The 22,121-nt window shown below is 38.4% G+C and overlaps 1 protein-coding gene across 4 annotated transcripts in view; it reads right to left on the bottom strand.

Moving 5' to 3' along the window:
• Nucleotides 1-22,121, bottom strand: part of NALCN (sodium leak channel, non-selective) — a gene marked incomplete at both ends in the record, with an annotated part of 256,682 nt that overhangs the window by 165,004 nt on the left and 69,557 nt on the right. For 3 of the 4 annotated variants that reach the window (XM_079721892.1, XM_079721889.1, XM_079721890.1), the window contains 2 exons: nt 9,638-9,769; nt 17,260-17,346. In XM_079721892.1, coding sequence (XP_079578018.1) covers nt 9,638-9,769; nt 17,260-17,346 — 219 coding nt within the window. The remainder of the gene's footprint in view (nt 1-9,637; nt 9,770-17,259; nt 17,347-22,121) is intronic. The other variant, XM_079721891.1, reaches the window with a different exon arrangement.

Genomic DNA, 22,121 nt, shown 5'->3' with positions numbered 1-22,121 from the left:
TTTATCCTCTCTGAGACTTAGTGAGCTCTTTCAATCTATAGATTTATGCTTTACCTCAGTTTAGGAAAATTTTCTTCTCTCATTTATTATTATTCTTCTTCCTGTTCCCTTTGTCCTTCAGGGGCTCCTATTGTTCACATCTGAGTGGCTAGTCTCTTGCTTTTCCCTCATGTTTTCTACCGTTTTTTAATTTTTTCCACTTGCTCTCCTATGTTAATAATTAGCTCTCATCAATGACCATGCCCTTTTCAGCTCACTTTTTGAAAATGTTAGTCAAAGTTCAGGAGGTTTGTTTTTTGCCCTAATTATCTAGCTTTGAGACACTGGGGGAAAAAAACCCTACTCTCTCTCCCGTCAGTTCTACTCTACTGGGAAACTCCTATACTAGATGTTCATCTTGGATTTCCCAGTTCCATCCTCAGTTTCTGAATCCCTTTGTGTAAGAATATTTTTCTTTGCTTGCTCATGGCTATATGCTTTTTGTTTGTTTGTTTGTCTTTAACGGTCTCTTGAGTCAGACAGAGAAAGACAAATATACAATACCGCTTATACGTGGAATCCAAAAAAAGGCTACAAACGAACTTATCTATAAAACAGAAACACAGTTACAGATGTAGAAAATAAACTTATGGTTACCAGGGGGTAAGGGGGTTAGAGGGATAAACTGGAAGATTGGGACTGACACATACACAGTACTGTATATAACATAGGTAACTAATAGGGACCTACTGTAGAGCACAGGGAACGCTACTCAGTACTCTGTAATGGCCTATGTGGGAAAAGAATCTAAAAAAGAGTGGATAGACGTATATGCATAACTGATTCACTTTGCTGTACACCTGAAACTAACACAACATTGTAAATCAACTATACCCCAATAAATGTTTTTTTAAAAATGCTCTCTTGAGCAGTGGTAAACAAGGGATGGTATGAGGCAACATGTTTTTTGTGGTAAAAGACCTAAAACCCCACAGCCGCTTTGCTGGGCAGCAGGAGGAAGCCGCTTCGTGTCAGGATTCTTCCCAGGCTGGTGGAATCCATTTCCAACTTCCCTCCTGGGAGAAATTCAGCTTCTGGGGAGATTCCCTTCCTGGATCACTGAGATCAACAGGATTCTGTTAGACCTCCCGGGGCCACAAGCAACCAGTGGGCAGATGCAACTCCTTTGCAGGGTCAGCCTGAGGCGACCAGAGGTCCCAGATCCCTTCAAGTCATAACAAGAGGCAATTCCTCTCTAACCCTGGCTTCTCACTCCAGGGCCCGCAGCACGATGAGGAAGTCCAGCACCTGTCCCCTCCCCCAGGCATCTTGGCAGAGTTCAGGAAAAGCTGAAACTCAGATGCGTCCATCCTGAAGGTTCCCCTGAAGCCCAGCCTGGCTGCTGTATCAGCAGAGGGAGCATTGGCTACTGCCCACGTCTCCACTTCTCCCTCACCTATATTTTTAGACCTTCACTCCAAAGGAAGGAATGCAATCCATATCAAAGTAGGCTTTTTTTTTTTTTAAAGCAGGGAACTACCAATAAATGCCTGAAATATATCCAAATAGATTGTCTAATTACATATAAATACAATTAATCACTTTACTAACTTTGCATTTGCTATCAAAAGACAGATGGAATGACCTGTTTAAATGATCATAATTTATAATAAAATAGGCAGCTGGATCCATCTGCATTATTATTTGCCTGGTGGGAAAACTTATATGCTTTTCAAAGACACTAAAAGGCACTAAAAATGATTTAGCAAACTATTAGGTGATTATGTATAAATACCCATATTCCCGCTGATTTTCCTACTAGAATTCCTGATTCCAATTCTCCTGGGAGCAAATACCTTTTTTCTAACATAGTTTGTTAATGGTTAACAAGCTAATGTTCCCATTCTCTGAAAATCAGTATCAATCCCAAAGTGCTGACATTTCATGGAAAAATATTATGCATATGTCTAACTTACTTGTAATTATGGGTTATTCTGGCATAGGGGAGAACTATGTCAGGAATTACGAAAGGGATTTAGGAAAATTAAGTTGTCAGTTATTTTAGTGTAGGTTAGAGGGTTTAGCATAGGATTCCAATTCAGCAGAAGATAACAGTTGGGAGAATCAGGGTAGAAGCAGTGAGGTTTTTTTAGTAACCTCTTTTCAATGGGTGGCTCCAGCCTGCCTCAAGGAACTCAACCTTGACAGTTGCTGGACAGGGTGGAACTTGCAACGGTCATGCTGTTGGCCGTATAAAAAGGAGGCTAGCGGGCTGTCTGCAGAACCCAGTTACCTGGAAGGGCTCCCCAGAAGCATCACCTAAGAATGTGTCCAATCTAGAGGTTATCTGCAAATCCTTTTTTTTTTTTTAATTTTTGTTGGAGTACATTTGAGTTACAATGTTGTATTAGTTTCAGGTGTACAGCAAAGTGAATCAGTTATCCATATACATATATCCACTCTTTTTTAGATTCCTTTCCCATATAGGTCATTACAGAGTACTGAGTAGCGTTCCCTGTGCTATGCAGTAGGTCCCCATTAGTTACCTATGTTATATATAGTCGTGTGTACATGTCGATCCCAATCTTCCAGTTTATCCCGCCCCCCTTCCCCCTTGGCAACCATAAGTTTGTTTTCTACATCTGTGACTCTATTTCTGTTTTGTAAATAAGTTCTTTCGTACCGTTTTTGTAGATTCCACATATAAGTGATGTCATATGATATTTGTCTTTCTCTGTCTGACTTATTTCACTCAGTATGACAATCTCTAGGTCCTCTGCAAATCCTTAGCAGTCAGCAGTGCAGCCTCGTCATTCCTAGCCTGGGAGCACCCATGACCTTGGCCCCTAACTCTTCAGTCCCACATCGAAAAGGTCACGGGGGACCTTTCCTCTGTCTCGAACCCTCAGAGTACATTACACCATCGGTGGGTGCTTCAAGTTGAAACTTGTCTTTTTAAGAGGGAAGGCAAGATTTGTAAGAGGATAATAAACTTTTCATAAATATTTTTGTCACGTTATTTGAAAAAAATTGAAAACAATACATGAAAAAAACAAAATATTTCTTTCTTCTTACAATTTTCCTAAGTCAGTGTTTTGCAATCTTTTTTTTTTTTTTAACCACCTCCCTGGCCGAGGAGTCTTTTTAGATATTTAGTTTCTAATCACTACACCATATGAAATTTTATTAGCACAGTTATGTTATAAATATAAACATATCAATCTCTTCTTTATATATGGCAAGAATAAGATTTTTTTGCCTCCCCAAGAATAATTTTTATCCCCTTAGAGGTGTTTTCACCTCCCGTTGAGAATTCATGCTGTACAGATAAATCAGGTTTGATGTCACGACAGCAGAGTTTAACTAATATTTTCAGGAATGCAGGTTGTATGAGTTCTTTAAACACCACATTTTATTATTTATTTTCCAAATTTTCATCTTATAATAATACATATGTCATTTAATATCTACTATAACAAGCCCTCTTGTCCTCAAGGAAATTAACAATAAGGGAATGCAGATTTAATTAAAATTAAATAAATTAAATTAAATTAATAAATTTAAAGGAGTTACTGTCCTAAGAAACATTATTATATCTGTTCTTAGGATGACAGCACATAACTTGTGAAAAGATTTTTTTTTTTAGAATGAAAATTGCAAGAAATTAGTTTAAAATGCTTGTTTTCCAAAAGAACTTGTAATTGGATTTGTGAGGCTAGCAGGTAAGACAACAAGAGATTGCCAAGTTTCTGAAGCTCAGGAGAAAAATAACTGAACAGAAAATGACATGCTTAATATAAATGGGACAATGGAAATTGTTCTTCACTTTTAATTCAATGAATAATGTATGAACATTTAGAGGTGACAAATTATAAATGAGCTGATTGTACTATGCAGGTCTGAGAAGATAAAATAGTAGAGATACTGCCCATATGTGCAAAGATATTTGAAATATATTATCCAAGATTTGTGTTGCAGACTCTATTTCATAACTTCAGAGAAACATAGTGGCAATTCATGAGAAAATGAATGCATATTTATCACAGAAGAAGATAACAGGACAAATGCAATTCAGGCAACACTATTCTCCTAAATAAAATTCAGGTTAAATAACACCCAAATAAATGATGACCTGCATCATTCCAGAGGTGTCTGTAAATCACCTACTCTTAGTCTATAGTGTAACTTCAATATTCTAGACAGTTAAAGAGCAAACTTTGGAGATGGATCACTGAATAATCGAGGATGTCATTACTGTGTTATTTTTTCACCCAGCAAGATACTGCCCAAATCCTATAGAAACACATGAAAAAGCTACAGCCAAAAGATACTTATTTAATTAAAGTTACCCAGAAAATGAAATTAAACTTAATGACAGTATGAAAGACTGCTGGTAGAGCAGGATAAGTTACTTTCATAATTCAGTCATTTCTTGTGATTGAGATGAAATACGGTTGTCAGATTTTGTTGGAACTAAAATAAACAGCTCTTTCACTTAATTTCAGTTTAACAAATATCATAAAGCCAAATGTCTTCAGAGGAACACAGAAATCACTTTGCTAGAAAAGATAACTTCCTGTAGGACGGCAAAATGATTCTATGCTTATGAAAGCCCTTCTGCTTCAAAACACAGAACAATCATAGAAAAAGAGGAAACCAAAGAGACACCCTGGAGTTCTAAATGAGGTAAACCTCTGTCTCGACCAGAAATGCAACAGGGATATGCTGTTATAACTTCATTGTTCTCCTCTCTCTCCCACCAATTTATGAGTTTCTTAAAAGAGGAATTTAGTTAAAATTGTGAATCTTCTGTGCATAAGGCTGTGCTGATAAACTTCTGTTAAACATACAATCTAGTGGATATACAGATATATTTATATTTTTTATATAATAATAGGAGAGTATTGTTTAAGTTTTACTCTTTATTAAGAAAATGAGACTATACATTGTAAAATATAATTATGTTCATTATAACATGTGATTTTATGTATACTAATGACAATGACTTATCTTAGATCAAAATGAAAAATGAAACTCTTACAAAAGAAAGTAAATCTTTACCTCTTTATGTTTATGTAGAGCCTAGAAAACAAAGAAAAGTTTTCCCTGTTTCTCAACTAATTCTAAATTTACGTTAGTTAATCCAAAGTAACTAAACAAGTCCCCAGCTTTACAGTAGAAGCTAAGCAGGTTAATTTATGCTTAAAGGATGTTGTTTAGACTGCACGTTGACTCCTATTGGGTAGAGTGGTTTATTTTGGATTTTCAAAATAATTTATTCTGGAGTATGTGGGAACTCAAGAAATTACTTCTCTGAAAGCTCATGGCCTCTTGTGATCTATTTTAAAGGTAAACTTTTCAAAATATTACATAATGCTATTACTTTAAACACTATGTTATTATAGTCCATAAACTTGAATTGCTGTTATTATAGCCATTTTGAGGATTAAATGAGATAATGAATCCCTTTAAAGCACTTGGCAACATAATGGAACCTCTAAAAAAATGGTAGCTATTATGTTGTTAGTCTTACTATATTTGAATTTAACCCATGGGGATGTTGGTTGGCATGCTCTGTCTTTCTACAGCTTAAACCAAGATCAAGCTCAATGCTTATTTTCATAAATAAAATTTCACTGGGACACAACCCTTCTGAGGCCACATTCACTTTTTGCACAAGAGCAGTAGAACTGAGTAGTTGAAACAGAGGGCACATGGCCTGAAAAGCCTGAAATGTTTACTATCTGGCTCTTCAAGAAAAAGTCTGTTGACTCCTGGCTTAAGCCCACACCATTTTTACCAATTTTTTTAAAAGAGAGTATCTTATAAAAAATTAAGTGTGATTAAAATGACTTATCCACACTCATTTAAAACATACCATGTGCAAGTTTCTGATACAAAGAAAAGAGATAATGTGATTTGAATAAAGACCAAACATGCTTTGGGAAACTCAGACACCCCAAATTGATAAATAGATGTGGAAAAAATTCTGAATGTAGTTCAAGAATAAAGTGATGTCTACACATTTTTTAAGTGAACTAAATCTCTACTACGTTGTTTATGAAAATCAAATTTACTTTCAGTGGTTTGGGAAGTGGGCAACAATTAATAGAAACACATGTGCCAGATTTTACTATACAATCCTCTCTTTCTGATCTTTTTTAATAATCTTTTTTTAAAAGATTTTTTTGTGTGTGTGGACCATTTTTAAAGTCTTTATTGAATTTCTTACAATATTGCTTTTGTTTTATGTTTTGGTTTTTTTGCTATAAGGCATATGGGACCTTAGCTCCCCGACCAGGGATCAAACCCGCACCCGCAACATTGGAAGGTGAAGTCTTAACCACTGGACAGCCAGGGAAGTCCCTCTTTCTGATTTTTTAAATTAAAAAATAGTACTATATACAAAAAAGAACAATGACAAGGATTTTTCAACTACCACTGGACGCTACCTATACACTTAAATAGTATCAGTGAACTCTATGATATTAAAATATTTGAAATTTTGTTGGAATTTCTTACAGCGTGATCATAAATCAGCGAACACACATAAACACACTAGGAAAGAGATCAATTTTGCTTATGAAAAAATTAGGTAAAATTTACTGGAGGATTCTGTTCTGTTCTTCGGTTCCCAGAATGGCTTATGTATTTACTGTATAGGATTGATTTAGTACGACTGAGTATGCACACTGGGCTACAAAGGAAATGTTAATGGAATCTCTAAATATCCAGGGCTCCCTCAGAAGCAAATATAATTTGCTCCTTCCAGTGAGACAGGCATAAGGTCAATCACGTGTAGCCATTTCTGTTTTTGTTCTAGGCATTTCTGTCATCAGCCTTTTTGCCTCTGGTTCTAATACTATTGTGTGATTCTTCCACCTCGCCTCTCTTCCCACCTCATTCCACCCAGAGCCTTTAACTAACCTTTGGGTTTCTTGGTCCCTGTTAAACAATTTCTTCTTCACTCTCTGTCTCTGAGCACAGGGTCCACTTCTTCCATCCTTGTCTCTACGGGTCCTGTCTCAAATGCATGACTCCCCCCAGTGCCCTGTCCAGAACAGGATACTCATGCTCCGAGGCCCCGTGTGGCCCGTGGAGGACAATGTGTGGATGAGGCAGAGATGCCCCACCCGTTACTGCTCCACGCCCCTTTGAGACGTACTCCGACAGGTGAAAACCCCCTCTGCCACACTCTCCCTGTGCCCTCGAGAGAGGGCCCTCTATTGATCTCTATTCATTTTTCTGTCAGTCACTCCCACGTGCCACTTGCACTCCTTTCCAGAAGAACTGGCCTCACGCTCAATGACGTGTGTCGCTGTGAAGATTTAGCCAACACCATACCCCGATAATTCCCTGCCATTTTTGCCTTGACTCCATCATTACGTTTGAGCCACCCACATCCATGGAACACCCTAGATTTTGTACTTAGTAACCCAGAATTATTCTGAAATATAAATCCTGCACCCCACTCTCTGATCACAACCTTATCTTCTAGCTCTCTTACTCCATCCCTTTAACTACACCTGTTCTTTGACCATTGGAGACCCTTGATCCTTCATTTTTACTCTTTCATTCTCCTCTTATTTTCCCTCTTTTCATATCCAACCTAGACCACAGGGTCATCATTTCAACTCCTTTGCCAACCACCCATGTTCCCTGATCCCTTGTCTCTCAGCTCCACTAGACTGAAAAAGCTCTAGAGTTGGATCAATCCGAATGTTGCCTTTCTCCCCTTTAGGAAAGGCCGAAAAAAGTCACAGGCCTGTCTCAATTGGCATCACTATAAATTTGTAGTCTCAATCTTCAGTGCTGCATTCGATGTATCAGTCATTAGCTTTTTTTGCATTCTCCACATTACCCGTGTCCGATCTCTCTTCTCCACAAGCTTCCCACTTTACCGTCTCATCATCAGGCTGGATGGAGACCTTGCTTCCTACTTCACAGGACAGACGGAAATTACTTGATGGGAATTCCTTAAAGTCCCATCCCTGTGTTAGAAATTCACCTGCAAGGATGACTCTTGGTCCATGTTTCCCTCTGCTTTCAATGACAAGCCATGCTTTCTGTGCTGGATTTGCAGCAAAATTATACCCATTTTTCAGGTGTTGGGTTGGACATAATTTCTTCATGAGCTCCTGTCATTTGTTCTCCACAGCATAAAAAGCTGTTATTGTTCACTGTCTATATTTTTGCTAAACTGTAAGCTCCATATACGACACAGCTATCAGGCAGTGTCACATCACAGAGACTCTACTACAGTGAAAGTCTAATACTAATGATATTCTCTTACAGGAAACAAACCTCCACAAGAGGGGAATTCATAAGTGACTCCTTAAAAGGTTCTTGACACCCACATAGATGTTTATATTCAATAGCTGTATACTATCCATTCTTTTTCTGAAAAGTTGATGTGTTGGTGAATTGACTTTTTATTAACCAAATCCATTTTTAAATGCACTGGGAGAAGTCTGCATATATAAGAAACTCAACTATAAAGCAAATTGATTTTGTATATGAAAAGTGGTTTTGTAATAAAAATAATCACATTGCGGGCTTCCCTGGTGGCGCAGTGGTTGAGAATCTGCCTGCCAATGCAGGGGACACGGGTTCGAGCCCTGGTCTGGGAAGATCCCACATGCCGCGGAGCAACTAGGCCCATGAGCCACAACTACTGAGCCTGCGTGCCTGGAGCCTGTGCTCCGCAACAAGAGAGGCCGCGATAGTGAGAGGCCCGCGCACCACGATAAAGAGGGGCCCCCACTTGCCGCAACTAGAGAAAACCCTTGCACAGAAACGAAGACCCAACACAGCCAAAAATAAATAAATAAATATTAAAAAAAAATCACATTGCGATGTTTCTGCTGTTTAAGTTGTCTTTTTCATATATTGGATTTCTTGAAGTGTAGCACAGCTGGATATGCATTCCTCACTTATATGATGAATGGGTTTCAAAAGACCTGTCTGTCAATTTTTACATAAATACATAACCACTGAATTCTAAGATATATTTTAGAAATAATTTTTTACAATGAATAAAAGTAGTGGTCTCTGGAAATCATTAAAAAATATTTAAGAATCAAATATTAACAAAGTTACCCCAGCAATAAGAAGTCTATTACAAAACTCTGGTATGGGATGCGGGGTGCTGGATGATGCTAATGTAGTCACTAAACCTTCCTGTTCCTGACTGGACATCTTTAGTGCAGGTTGCAACACCTCAGATTTTTAGAACAGAAATCTTTCAGTTTCTCTCCAGCCCCCTCCTTGGTACTGCTGAGCTGACTTGCTCATTTATAATATTCTGAATCTGTGCTTGCTTACACTTAGGAGGAAACAGACTAACACAACATGACAAAGGAGAGAAAATGAGAGGTTGATAGGAAAACAGCAAGATGGCCAGAGTAACACCCAGGGCAAGGTTACCGTGGCAATGTAACACACGGTGGGAAAGATCACTCAGGCCCAGGGTGACAGGAAACAAATCAGGCAACACGGTGACCAAGGGAAACACCTCCGAAGCAGACAATGAATCAGCTTTGGTCAAAGTCAAGTAATTACCAAACTGCAATGCATTTTCACATTTAAAAACGGTGCTCTGACTAGCCGAGGTTTTCGTCTACCTTGAAAAGTGACCTGCACCCCGTGAGCTGCTTACCTCCGCAAGATAGAACTCGTCGTAATTCCTTCTGAAGGTTTCTCCTTTGTGATAGTTGCTGGCAGCCACTATCACGTCCACAGTCACCATGCTGAGGATGAACATGTGGAAGACGGATGACCGCATCATTTGCTGAGGAGGCAAAACAGATGAACTCTTAACAAAGAAACAAACCCATGATTCGACAGAACTAGGTGCTTAGGCCTTGGTCTGCAACATCTTTGTGATATGTTGCTGTGCAGAACAGTCTTTTTTTTTTTTAATTTATTTTATTGAAGTATAATTGATTTACAATGTTGTGTTAATTTCTGCTGTACAGCAAACTGATTCAGTTATACATACATATATTGACACATTCCTTTTCAGATTCTTTTCCATTATGGCTTATCATAGGATATTGAATATAGTTCCCTGTGCTCTACAGTAGGGCCTGTTGTTTATCCATTCTATATAATAGCTTGCATCTGCTAATCCTAAACTACCAACCCCTCCCTCCCCCACCCCCCTGCCCCTTGGCAACCACATGTCCAGAACAGTCCTTCTAAGATAACGTGATGAATTTCATTAAATAGTGTGAGCAAAGGAATCATTTTTCTGCAGGCAGCTAAAAAATAACTGGGGAGAGTTTCAGAGACTTTTGGTTAAAAGCTGAAAATACATTTCATTGAACTTGTAATATAGCCTATATCTTAATTTTCACTGATTAGTTAGGAAGATTTTATCCTTACTACTGACTCTATGCAGAAATTATTTTTGGAAAGCTGATACCACATAACAAGTATTGCTTTATTCTGTCAAGAGAAAGAGCTACTGCTGAGGAAAGCATTTTAGAGATAATCGTAAAACCAGAAAAGTGGGAGAAACCTAAGATCTATTTATTTTTAAATTTATTCCCTCTGTAAATTATTTATTTCTTTAAATTACTATTTTTAATAATTTACTCTCTATGTTTTAAACCACTTTATTGAGGTATGGTTGACATTTTAAAAAGTGGTACCTATTGAATGTATACAACTCAATGAGCTTGGGGGTAAAAATACATCCATGAAAGCATCACCATCATCAAGGCCATATACATAGCCGTCACCTCCCAAAGCTTCCTTTCAACTCCATTATTATTATTATTAGTGGCAAGAACACAACATAAGATCTATCCTCTTAGCAAATTTTAAATATACAATAGAGTATTGCTAACTACAGGCACTTATGCTGTATAGTAGATCTTCAGAATTTATTTATCTTATATATTGGAACTTTGTACCCTTTGCATAAATATGTTATTGAAAATTATACTACAACTAATAATAGCTAATGTCTATATTTATAATTATTCTGTGCCTGGAGCTGTTGTAGGTGCTTTTACATAAATTAACTCATTTAATGTCATAACGGCCCTAGGAAGTTACTCTAACTTTATAGAGAAGGAAACTGAGGCTCAGAGAAGTTAAATAACTTTCTCTCTGACACACACGTGTTGAAGATGGAACCACAGTTTGGACCCAAGTCTGGTCCAAGTCTACTGCCTACACTGAGGTGAAATAATTAGGCATTCCAAAAAAATGACTATTATTATAATAGCTACCATGTATTGAATACTATAAGTATGTTATTTATTTCATCTCTTTTCATTTCCACCATATACACATATACACATAATACACATATATTAATCACTTCTTCCAGTGAGTTCAGAAAGATTAAGTCATTTGTCCAAGGCCACAGAGCAAGTATACAGCAGAGCCAGGCTCCGTACCCATGTCTGTTTAAGTCCATTCTGGTAGCCCCTGCCCACTGTGGGGTAGGAAGTATATAAAAGGACAGAGTAGAAGCTAAAGGCCCTGGGCAGAAGAAGGAGGAGAGAGAGGCTGACCACATAACAAACCACTGAATCACATCCCTGGGCGCCAACTGCCCAGGGACTGGTGCCACCATGTAGCAGGGTCTCGCCTGTTCTTAGTATTTACAGACATACGGACACCATTTGATCTCGACCTGAGACTCCTTTGGTCTTTGCAACTGAAAGAACATAACTAAAGCAGAACCTAAGAACAGAAAAAGAGGCAAAGGATGCCTCTGAGCCCACCACTGGCTCTCTGCATCCACATACGCACATTCATATGGCTTCATGACCCTGCAGTCAGCAACAGCACGGGCTCTGAGCCAAAGTGCGTGGAGCTGAAACTCTACCACATACGAACTCTGGCCCTGAGCAAGATACTTAAACCTCTCTGTGCCTCAGTTTTCCCATCAGTTAAAATGGAGACAATACTGGCCACTCTAAAAGTTGTTATCATAAACAAGTAAATATCTGTAAGCTCTTACATCAGCACTTGCATATTATAAATGTTCTATTAAGACTTGCAGTAAAAAAATGCAATTCTGTGAATGAGGTATTTTTCTGTTCAGGAATGAGAAATAAACTGTACCAGGTCAAAGAATTGATTATGTTGTATATTTGAGTCCAGAACCAAGTGAGATAAATAAAAGTAATAAAGTCTAATAATGTGAGAGATGTCAGAGCCATTGGAAAAGCAGATAGCTAGTAAGGTTGTGTGTCACCATGGCTACTGATGCATTCTTACATCCATTTATTTGCCCTTGACTTTATTTTATGGGTAATACAAAATCAAGTTCCAGAACTGTCAATCAACATATTTAAATGCACATCAATTTGCTTGCAGGAACTACTGACCTTCATAAAGTAGATAAGCAAATCAGTGGCCAAGTTTCTATCCACATTAGAATTTTTATTTAGTCTTTCTTGCATTGTGAGAGTTAAATTCCATAAGTATTATTCCTTTTCTATACTCTTTTCAATATAATGTTCTATTAAAAACATTTCAACTGATTTCCACTTCATCTGCATGACAGAAAAGCCACAACTTTCTATTTTCCTTAGCTGTGGATTTATGTCTTAAGTTAACTGTTATTACTGAAAGGTCCAAACAAAGCTTTTAGCCATGGCTGTCAAAAAACTTTTAAATTGGTTTTGTAACTGTCACAGCTTCACTTTGGTGCTGTCATTATAATTAGGTTGTTTTTTGTCTGAATGTCTACGTATCCCTGTTGGTACAGTCATTAAAATAATCACTTACAATGGATTTTGATATGCTATAATCACCATTGCTTGGCTGACTTTCTCCAAAGTAATAACTTTCAAATATTAAATAAGAATTAAGGTAATCAGTATGTGCAGTAGCCAAATTTAAATAATAAAACCAGTAACTTTAGCTTTAAAGGTAGAGCTAGCTACATAGACCACTTCAACTCAATCCAATTCAACCAACATTTGAACTTCGCTACAGGCTTCCTTAGTGTAGAACGGCTGGCAACATTACACTTAGAGTCATGCTTACATCTATAGGACAGTCCAAATTTATACCCCACGATTTTTCATTTTGTTGTAAAAATTAATGTAAAGGAAAATGTTAAAGTTGTAAGTGCCACAAAATATTATATAACTTGAGATTTTCACAATTGTATGATTTAAAATGGATGTAGGCTATACAGATAAACATATACATATATATGTATATATGTGTGTGTATATATATTTTTATATATGTGTATATATCTATATATTTATAGATATATTTAATATAAGACTCTTCAGATCCTGCATACACATTAGATTTTTAAAAATTCCTCAATTGCAATGTCTTTTTTTTTTTTTTTTTTTTTTGCTGTACGAGGGCCTCTCACTGTTGTGGCCTCTCCCGCTGCGGAGCACAGGCTCAGCGGCCATGGCTCACGGGCCCAGCCGCTCCACGGCATGTGGGATCTTCCCGGACTGGGGCACGAACCCGTGTCCCCTGCATCGGCAGGCGGACTCTCAACCACTGCACCACCAGGGAAGCCCCACATATGTCTTTTAAATAGATAGGTAGATAGATACACACATACAGAGAGAGAGAGAGCGGAAAAAATAAAGCATTATACATCAAACACCCAGAATCACAGAAGCACCAGTCACATCATGTATTTAGTTTAACAGTAGTGGGGAAAGTTAAGCTACATCAGTCAATCATATTTCATTAAATTACCTCATTACTTATAGCTGGTGGGGAAGACAGATAGATGTATACCAATAAACTAGACAAGGGTACAGAAAGCAGAAAAGAAAGTAAAAATACAAGACATGATACCAGTGAAGAAAGTTAGCCAATGCGAAGCAATTTCACCTGAAACAAGGACAGAGATGATTTTTAAATGTCCTTCACTTATAAGAGAATTTGAGCCAGTTTCCATTTATGCTGAGTTAAGATTTCAACAGTTTGAAATTATGAAGACATAAAACTTACGGGAAGACTTTTTGGGAATAATGGAAATTCACGCACTACTTACCCTTATGCCATCTTTGTAAACTAAAGTCACACTTCTGTAACTTATTTCATGGGTCACCCAAACAAAGGCCTCCTGACACCCAGCAGGTAAAATGAATGAGAAAAGCAGACCCAGAGTCATGTACTAAACACACAGGGACCACCCTCACTTCTACAAAGAATCAGGTTCATTTCTCCTTTCTTTTTGCAAACAATGTTTTCCTTCATGCATGCATTTACGTGTGTATTTATATATGTGTGCACTTATGAATTTATTATTTATTTATTTTCTGTCCATAGAGTGATGGGCAAAGAGAAATACTTTGCTACTCTGAGAAAAGTGACCATACGAATCTGTGGATAAATAAAACACACATTCCCAGTGCTGTCGGGAAAACAAAATGGACCGTTGTGAGACTCCTGGAAACTAGAGAGACGGTGCCCAATGCGGCGGCCGCTGCCCAGCTCCAGCCAATTACACCACATGGGAGTGAGAGTCCTATGTTGCCAGATCTTTCTATTTTACAAAAGCAGTAGGATATATGGGTTTTCATATGAAATTTCTGCTTTTTAAACTTGGGGTCAAATTTGGAAACAAAGTTCCACTTTCAAGACAAAATCAATAATTCCTAATACCCAAATGGGGACTCCCGGTCACCCGTTTACCATCTCAGATACTGCTTCTACCTCATTCTTCCAATCTTTTTCAACAAATGGCCAAATCACTAACTCAATTTAATTACAGCTGTTCAAATGCTTCATTCCTATAAATTCTACTTTTTTAGTAGGTAGGAATTGGTTTTGATTCTTTTCAACTGTTATTCCTAAGACTACATTTCTAAACACAGATGTATTTATTTCACATGCTGACCATGACTGTTACGATTCTTATTGTCATGTCTGGTTGGAAAAGCAGACATTAAATAACAAATTATACCATTAAATTTTTAAAATTAAAATTATGATAAACACAAAAGAAAAGCATAGGAGGATATGGGCACATATAACTGGGCTACCTGATCTGTTTCTTTGAGGACGAAGAAGGCTTCCTTAAGAAAGTGACATCTGAGCTGAATTCTGAATTCTGAGTGGGAGAGAAGAGTGTTCTAGAAAGAGGAAGCACTATGTGCAAATGACAGGGCCTCCGGGAGGCAGAAATGCTGTTTTATAGAAGAGATATAATGTTTAAATTCAGGGGTAAAGGGTCTTAGGAGACTGGCTTCTAACGCTGACCGCTAGGTTACCTCTGGGAAGTGGAATGAGGGAGGATACTTGGAAGAAGTTAAAGCAAACTCTTACTTTTTATTTTATTTCTACAGTTTAAAAGTCATTTTAGAAGAACACACTCATATTTTGCTCGTTTTAAAAATAAAAAGAGCGACCGACAAGGGCTTAATTTCCAAAATATACAAACAGTTCACGCAGCTCAATATCAAAAAACCAAACATCCCAATCCAAAAATGGGCAGAAAGACCTAAATAGACATTTCTCCAAAGAAGACACACAGATGGCCAACAAGCACATGAAAAGATGCTCAATAGCTCTAATTACTAGAGAAATGCAAATTAAAACTACAATGAGGTACCACTTAACACCAGTCAGTATGGCCATCATCAAAATAGCTACAAATAATAAATGCTGGAGACGGTGTGGAGAAAAGGGAGCCCTCCTACAATGTTGGTGGGAATGTAAACTAGTGCAACTACTATGGAGAACACTATGAAGGTTCCTTAAAAAACTAAAAATAGAGCTACCATGTAATCCAGCAATCCTACTCCTGGGCATATATCCAGAGAAAACTCTAATTCAAAAAGATACATGCTCCCCAATGTTCACTGCAGCTCTATTTACAACAGCCAAGACATGGAAGCAACCTAAGTGTCCATCAACAGAGGAATGGATAGAGAAGATGTTGTGTGTGTGTGTGTGTGTGTGTGTGTGTATATATATATATATATATATATATATATATATATATATATAATTATACTTTTTTTTTTTTGCGGTACGTGGGCCTCTCATTGTGTGGCCTCTCCCGTTGCAGAGCACAGGCTCCGGACGCTTAGGCTCAGTGGCCATGGCTCACGGGCCCAGCCGCTCTGCGGCACGTGGGATCTTCCCAGACTGGGGCATGAACCCGTGTCCCTTGCATCGGCAGGCGGACTCTCAACCACTGCGCCACCAGGGAAGCTCCTGCTCTATCCTTTTAATGGATACAAACAAATAACCATATGATTAAACAGCCATATAGATGTAGCCCACAGGAGAGGTTCAGAGGACAGTATTTTGCTACTTGTGTACCAATCCTTGAAATGCACCAGTCCCCACCTGGAGAAAGATCTGAAAGAAAGACAGAAGATGTGTTCTCATCCTGAAGCAGGTGATAAACCCTTCCCCAAATTATAGGGGGGCGGGATATGAAAAACTATAAGAAGCAGTCCCCTTGTAGGAAGAGGATTTACAACTGAAAATAGAAAGAGGGTGAAGAAAAGAAAATTCTCCAGGAGGAAGAATCAGTTTTCTGCTCCCAACATGGGACAGCTTGAGTTTTCACCCTTAAAGAGGAGGCAAATGGAAATACAAAAAGCCCTGGAATGGCAGGGATGCCGCTCTTGTTAAGGTGATGTTGTTCTGAATGAGTTACTGCTATTGGTGGGCAGGGAGGGGGCACATGAAAGAGGAGAGGCCTCTGTGGTCCACTGAAGAAAAGGATTTTATTAGGCTTTCTGGCAAGCTCAGAGCAGAAGTAAGTCCAGAAGGTTCACAGGCCAGAGACCTCATGGCCCATCCTCCGGTCACTTGCCAGGACTTTGGGCTGCCCTGCAATCCCATCGCCTCGTGTCTGCTGCAGGTGCACTTTGTTAAGGAAGTGCCTTTATCATACCACGCTGCTCGGAGAGCTTGCAGACGCAGAACAACAGACTACATATTCAAGACATTTCCTTCCTGCGTACATGGTGAGGTACTCAAGTGAGTGAGTTGTGATCTTGACTGCCCCCGGCCCCAAACAATTTACGCCTTTGCAGAAGAATACCTTTATAAGGTTTAATGAGACAACAAAATTCTTCATCAATTCATTACCACTGGCCTGCTTTTACCTGTGTGCGTTCATTTACCAGAAATTTACCAAATCCCTAGTGTGTATCTAAAAAGGATGCCAGGTCCTGGGAATACAGGATGGAGTGTAACATTGCCCACAAATTTGGGTGGATCTAGAGCTTGGAGAGCTGTAGATTTCCTCATATAAAATCAAATCAAAGACCTTTGGGGGTGACTTTTAGAAATGGCATCATACCGCACCTGGAGGCAAGCTGGGGCACGTCCCTGGGGTTTGTTGACGTCTACGGCTACCAGCTGCCACCCGCCAGCGGAGTCTTCGTGAAACATCTTCAAGACAAAGGGGAAATGCGTCAGAGACACTTACAATGGAACATCAAGAACTCTAACTTTGTCTGCAGCTTTTTACGTTTCCCTTGTTATCAAAGATTTGTCTTCTTATGGCTTTATATTTAGAACATGAGTCATTCCAATGATGTCCATTTTAACACTGCAAACTTAAGTGAATAATCATAATAAAGATTATAGCTTGCATTAATTGAGCACTTGCTATGCATCAGGTCGTTTCTGCCTTACATATGCTTTGCATATAACTGCCCAAATATTCTTCTCCACAAGACTTTAAAAGTAGGTATTTTATCCCCATTATGTTGATTATTATATATAACACCTCAGAGAAAATGAAAATTAGAATTCCAAAGCGTGGTGTGTTTTTACAAAAAGTGGTAAACTTTTATCTTTATTTAGTAGACAGTTCTCACTGAACCAATAGAAAAATATTCTCAGGATAAATAATATAATGTGCATTTAGCATAGGGAAAGAGGGGAATGTTGTTTTATTTTTTAAATTAATTAATTTATTTTTGGCTGCAGTGGGTCTTCGTCGCTGTGTGTGGGCTTTCTCTAGTTGCAGCAAGCAGGGGCTACTCTTTGTTGTGGTGCGTGGACTTTTCATTGCGGTGGATTCTCTTGTTGTGGAGCACGGGCTCCAGGCATGCGGGCTTCAGTAGTTGTGGCTTGCGGGCTCAGTAGTTGTGGCACATGGGCTTCGTTGCTCCGTTGCATGTGGGATCTTCCAGGACCAGGGCTTGAACCTGTGTCCCCTGCATTGGCAGGTGGATTCTTAACCACTGCGCCACTAGGGAAGTCCGGGAATGTTATTTTAATGGTAGGAGAATTACAAATCACTTAAAAGACTTTGTGAAATTAGCTTGTGTAAGCCACAATTAATCTGCTCAGCAGAAATTTTATGTATACATATTTATGAAGGGAAGAAGTAGTATCTTTTGGCTTAAAAGACATAAATGATGAAATTCAGGATAGTACAGGATGCTAAAATCTGACAGTCATTGAATTAGACATCCAGGTTGCTGGATGTGTAGGTTATCTTACTCATATTCTACCACCTTAAAAATTAGTTATCTAGGGGCTTCCCATGAGACACATGAGACACACATGCCCATGAGACACAACTACTGAGCCCGGGTGCCGCAACTACTGAGCCTGCGCTCTAGAGCCCACGAGTCACAGCTATTGAGCCTGCGAGCCACAACTACTGAAGCGTGTGCACCTAGAGCCCATGGTCCACAACTAGAGAAGCCACTGCAATGAGAGGCCGGTGCACCACAATGAAGAGCAGCCCCTGCTCGCCGCAACTAGAGAAAGCCCACACGCAGCAACGAAGACCCAACGCAGCCAAAAATAAATAAATCAATAAATAGATTTATTTTAAAAAATTAGTTATCTATCAATAATATACTACACTGGAAAGCATGTACCACTTATAAATATTTTACCACAAATATATATTTTCTTTTCAATTCCTTACGTGTGCATGCAGGGGCGAGGTGGAATAGGGTAGAATTAAGGATTTTTATTTTTCTAAGAAAAGACACCAACTACAAGCACTCACTGTTTTATTCCAGCCTGAGCTCACTATCTCACAGACATAAACATTTCCTTTGCCATATTTATGTCTTCGTGCTCATCTGACCCTGTCTGTGTTCAAAAGGGTAACTGTTGTTGGAAACATGAGATGATGCAAAGATCCCATTACCTAGGATTTATCATTATAATTTCAAACTCGTGGTAACAGAGGTAGTAGATCATTTGCAGAAAGAAAACTTGCCCTCTATAAAATAAGGGAGGTGGAGAGTGACAAATGCCAAAATTCATAGGCCATACATGTATTTCTAAAATGACAAAATGGTGGTGCACATTTACACAAAGATCCTCTGATCCAAGATGCCAATTACAAATGGTTCTTCTCAGCTGTCCATTTACAGGATTCTGATTCCCTTTAGAATGAATTTTAAAAGGTAAGTTTAGTGGTAGAATCAAGCACATCCATCACAAATAGGCTCATTCTGAGAATACATACATTGGTTGAGATGCAAACATGCATAAGTGCCTTGTAAAGGATCTGTCAAATGTCTGGGAGTCTCTTTTTAAGGAGAAAAGACAAAAGCAATCCCACCAGTCACGAGGTAGGAACCCTCTGTACAAGCACCCTCTACTCTCTTACCATGGAGCAAAGGATCCCTGGGGCACATATGTGCTTTAATCAGAAGCAGACTAATTTTCTCTGTTAAATGTTTTTTTTCCAATAGACTAAAATCAAATGAATCAGTTTAATTGTTAGTAAAAGTGCTCTCTCAAGGTCAGTTCTTTGTGTGAAATAAAGTGAAGGAAATGCAAACATGGTCCATTTCTCTTTCAGTTCCCTGAATTATACAACATTTGGATTGGTTAATGTAACAGTAGCTACGTGAGGCACATGGTGGGATATCCAGAGCCATGAATCCTAGGGTGAAGTCCTTGGGGAGTGTGGCAGGGGCAGGGGCTGCCAGCTGTCCCTCCATATCTGTTCTTCTTGTCTTACAAACTAAGAAAAATTTTATGGCCACCAAAAAAAAAAAAAAAAAGGACATTCTTTCCCTTTCTTGAAGTTCATCTTGACCATGTAATTATATATATATATATATATATATATATATATACACTGGTCTATGAAATGAAAGTAGAAACTTTCTATTTTTTTCTTTCCTGCTCTTTGGAATATGGATGTAAGAGTTAGAGCTACAGCAGCCATTTTAGTCCAGGAGGCAATGTGGGGAATGGAAGTGATGCAAGGTGGAGCAAAAAGGTAGAAGGATTCTGGATCTATAGCAACACAGACCACTGTAACAACCTTGAATGATATCCTCCAACTTTATATGAGAGAGAAAGGAACTCTATCTTATAGAAGCCACTTATTTGGGGCTTTGGGTCCCTTGCAGCTGAACCTAAGTTAACACAAGTGGCTTCATTTTGAATGTCTAATGATTTATTTCAGTTTTAAAGATACTAACTGTTCTCCTCTCATTATATTATTAATACAGGTTTACTATTAAATACTTAGAAAATGTCTATGAGCTGTAAAAAAAAAATCTTAAGCCCATTCCCCAGAGACAAGCACCCCGAATATTTCAGAGTTAACCTTTCAGGTATATTATGCCCACACACACATATACATATAAACATGAGACCTTTTTACTGCATTAATATGTTATTTGCATATTTTCATATCAATAAAGTTCAATCATGATTTAATGGCTTGCATTTATTCTAATTTCATAATTTATAATCAATAATTTATGACTAGAGTTAATTTTCTTTCTCTCTCTTTCTTTCTCTTTCTTTCTTTTTTACTGAAATGCCTCCATAAACATTCTCAAATGTACATCTTTGAGCATTGACCAGAATTTTTCTTAGGATAAATTCCTAGAAGTACAATCTCTTTGTCAAATAGTTTAAATGTTTTTAAGGCTTTTGACACATATTGCCAAACTATTTTCTAGAAAGGATGCTCTAATTCACACTTAGTAATTATGTATGAGAGTACCCCTTTCTCCACCTTTCAGTCAACAAGAAAACCTTTTTTTGTTTGTTTTAATAGAAAAGAGAAGCCAGAAAAAAGATAGCACATTGACAGCAGGGCCTGTAATGACCAAATTAAAAGGAGGTAGGATCTCAGGGAGCAAAACTGAAGACTCTTATGGCTGAGGGAGCTGGTGTGTTTTTTTTTTTTTTTTTTTGCGGTACGTGGGCCTCTCACTGTTGTGGCCTCTCCCGCTGCGGAGCACAGGCTCCGGACGCGCAGGCTCAGCGGCCATGGCTCACGGGCCTAGCCGCTCCGCGGCATGTGGGATCTTCCCGGACTGGGGCACGAACCTGTGTCCCCTGCATCGGCAGGCGGACTCTCAACCACTGTGCCACCAGGGAAGCCCAGGAAGCTGGTTTTGAGCCCCCATTCTAGCACGTACCAGTTACATAATACTGGATAAAATAATTAACTTTCCAATCCTTGTCCTTTTTTAATCTGCAAAGCAGAGACAATAATAATACCAACTTCACAATGTTATTGTGAAGACTAAATAAGATTGCTTGTAAAGCCAATAGCGTAGTGCTTAGTGCAGCTCTCAAGATATGTGATTTACTGTAATAAAGTGTTATGAGTTAGTGGAGTATTACCAATAACCATGTGAGTACTTTCCTCTTAGTACAATCACTTGGGAATCCATGGAGGTTTCAGTCTTGAGAATCATCTCATGTTTGCCTGTTTGCAACTGCCAGTGTTTTATAAAGGGTCACTTGATTTTGCTAAGAATGCTTTGCGGATTGTTCTATTGTACTTTAGGCAGAATATCATCATCAATGAGAATAATAACAGATTATCTAATGGGAGGTGGTAGAGAATGGATCTTGGTAATACGGGTGACCACTAGCAACTGAATTAAAATTCCAAACCCAAGACACACATACACATTTGGTAATGAAAAGAAAATCCCATGCTCTTTGGGTTCTTTCAAAATCAATCATCTTAAAAAACAGGTAATAGTCACTATCACACAAAATAATGAGGGTGGACACTTGACTTGAATTCTTAATTAAATAATATACTCAATGACTCAGACTCACAAGATATAATTCTCATGTATGGCTTCCTATGATGAATGTATTATTCCATTGCTATAGTTTCTTATTAGAAGGAGCTCACTATTGTACCTTCTACCAAAGCCTTCCCAGAAATTGCTTTCACTAAATTGCTTTCTCACATATTTTAA

The sequence above is a fragment of the Hyperoodon ampullatus genome, assembly GCF_949752795.1.
Source record: "Hyperoodon ampullatus genome assembly, chromosome: 16".
Classification (NCBI taxonomy): Eukaryota; Metazoa; Chordata; class Mammalia; order Artiodactyla; family Ziphiidae; genus Hyperoodon; species Hyperoodon ampullatus.
This window is presented reverse-complemented; position numbering and strand designations above follow the sequence as displayed.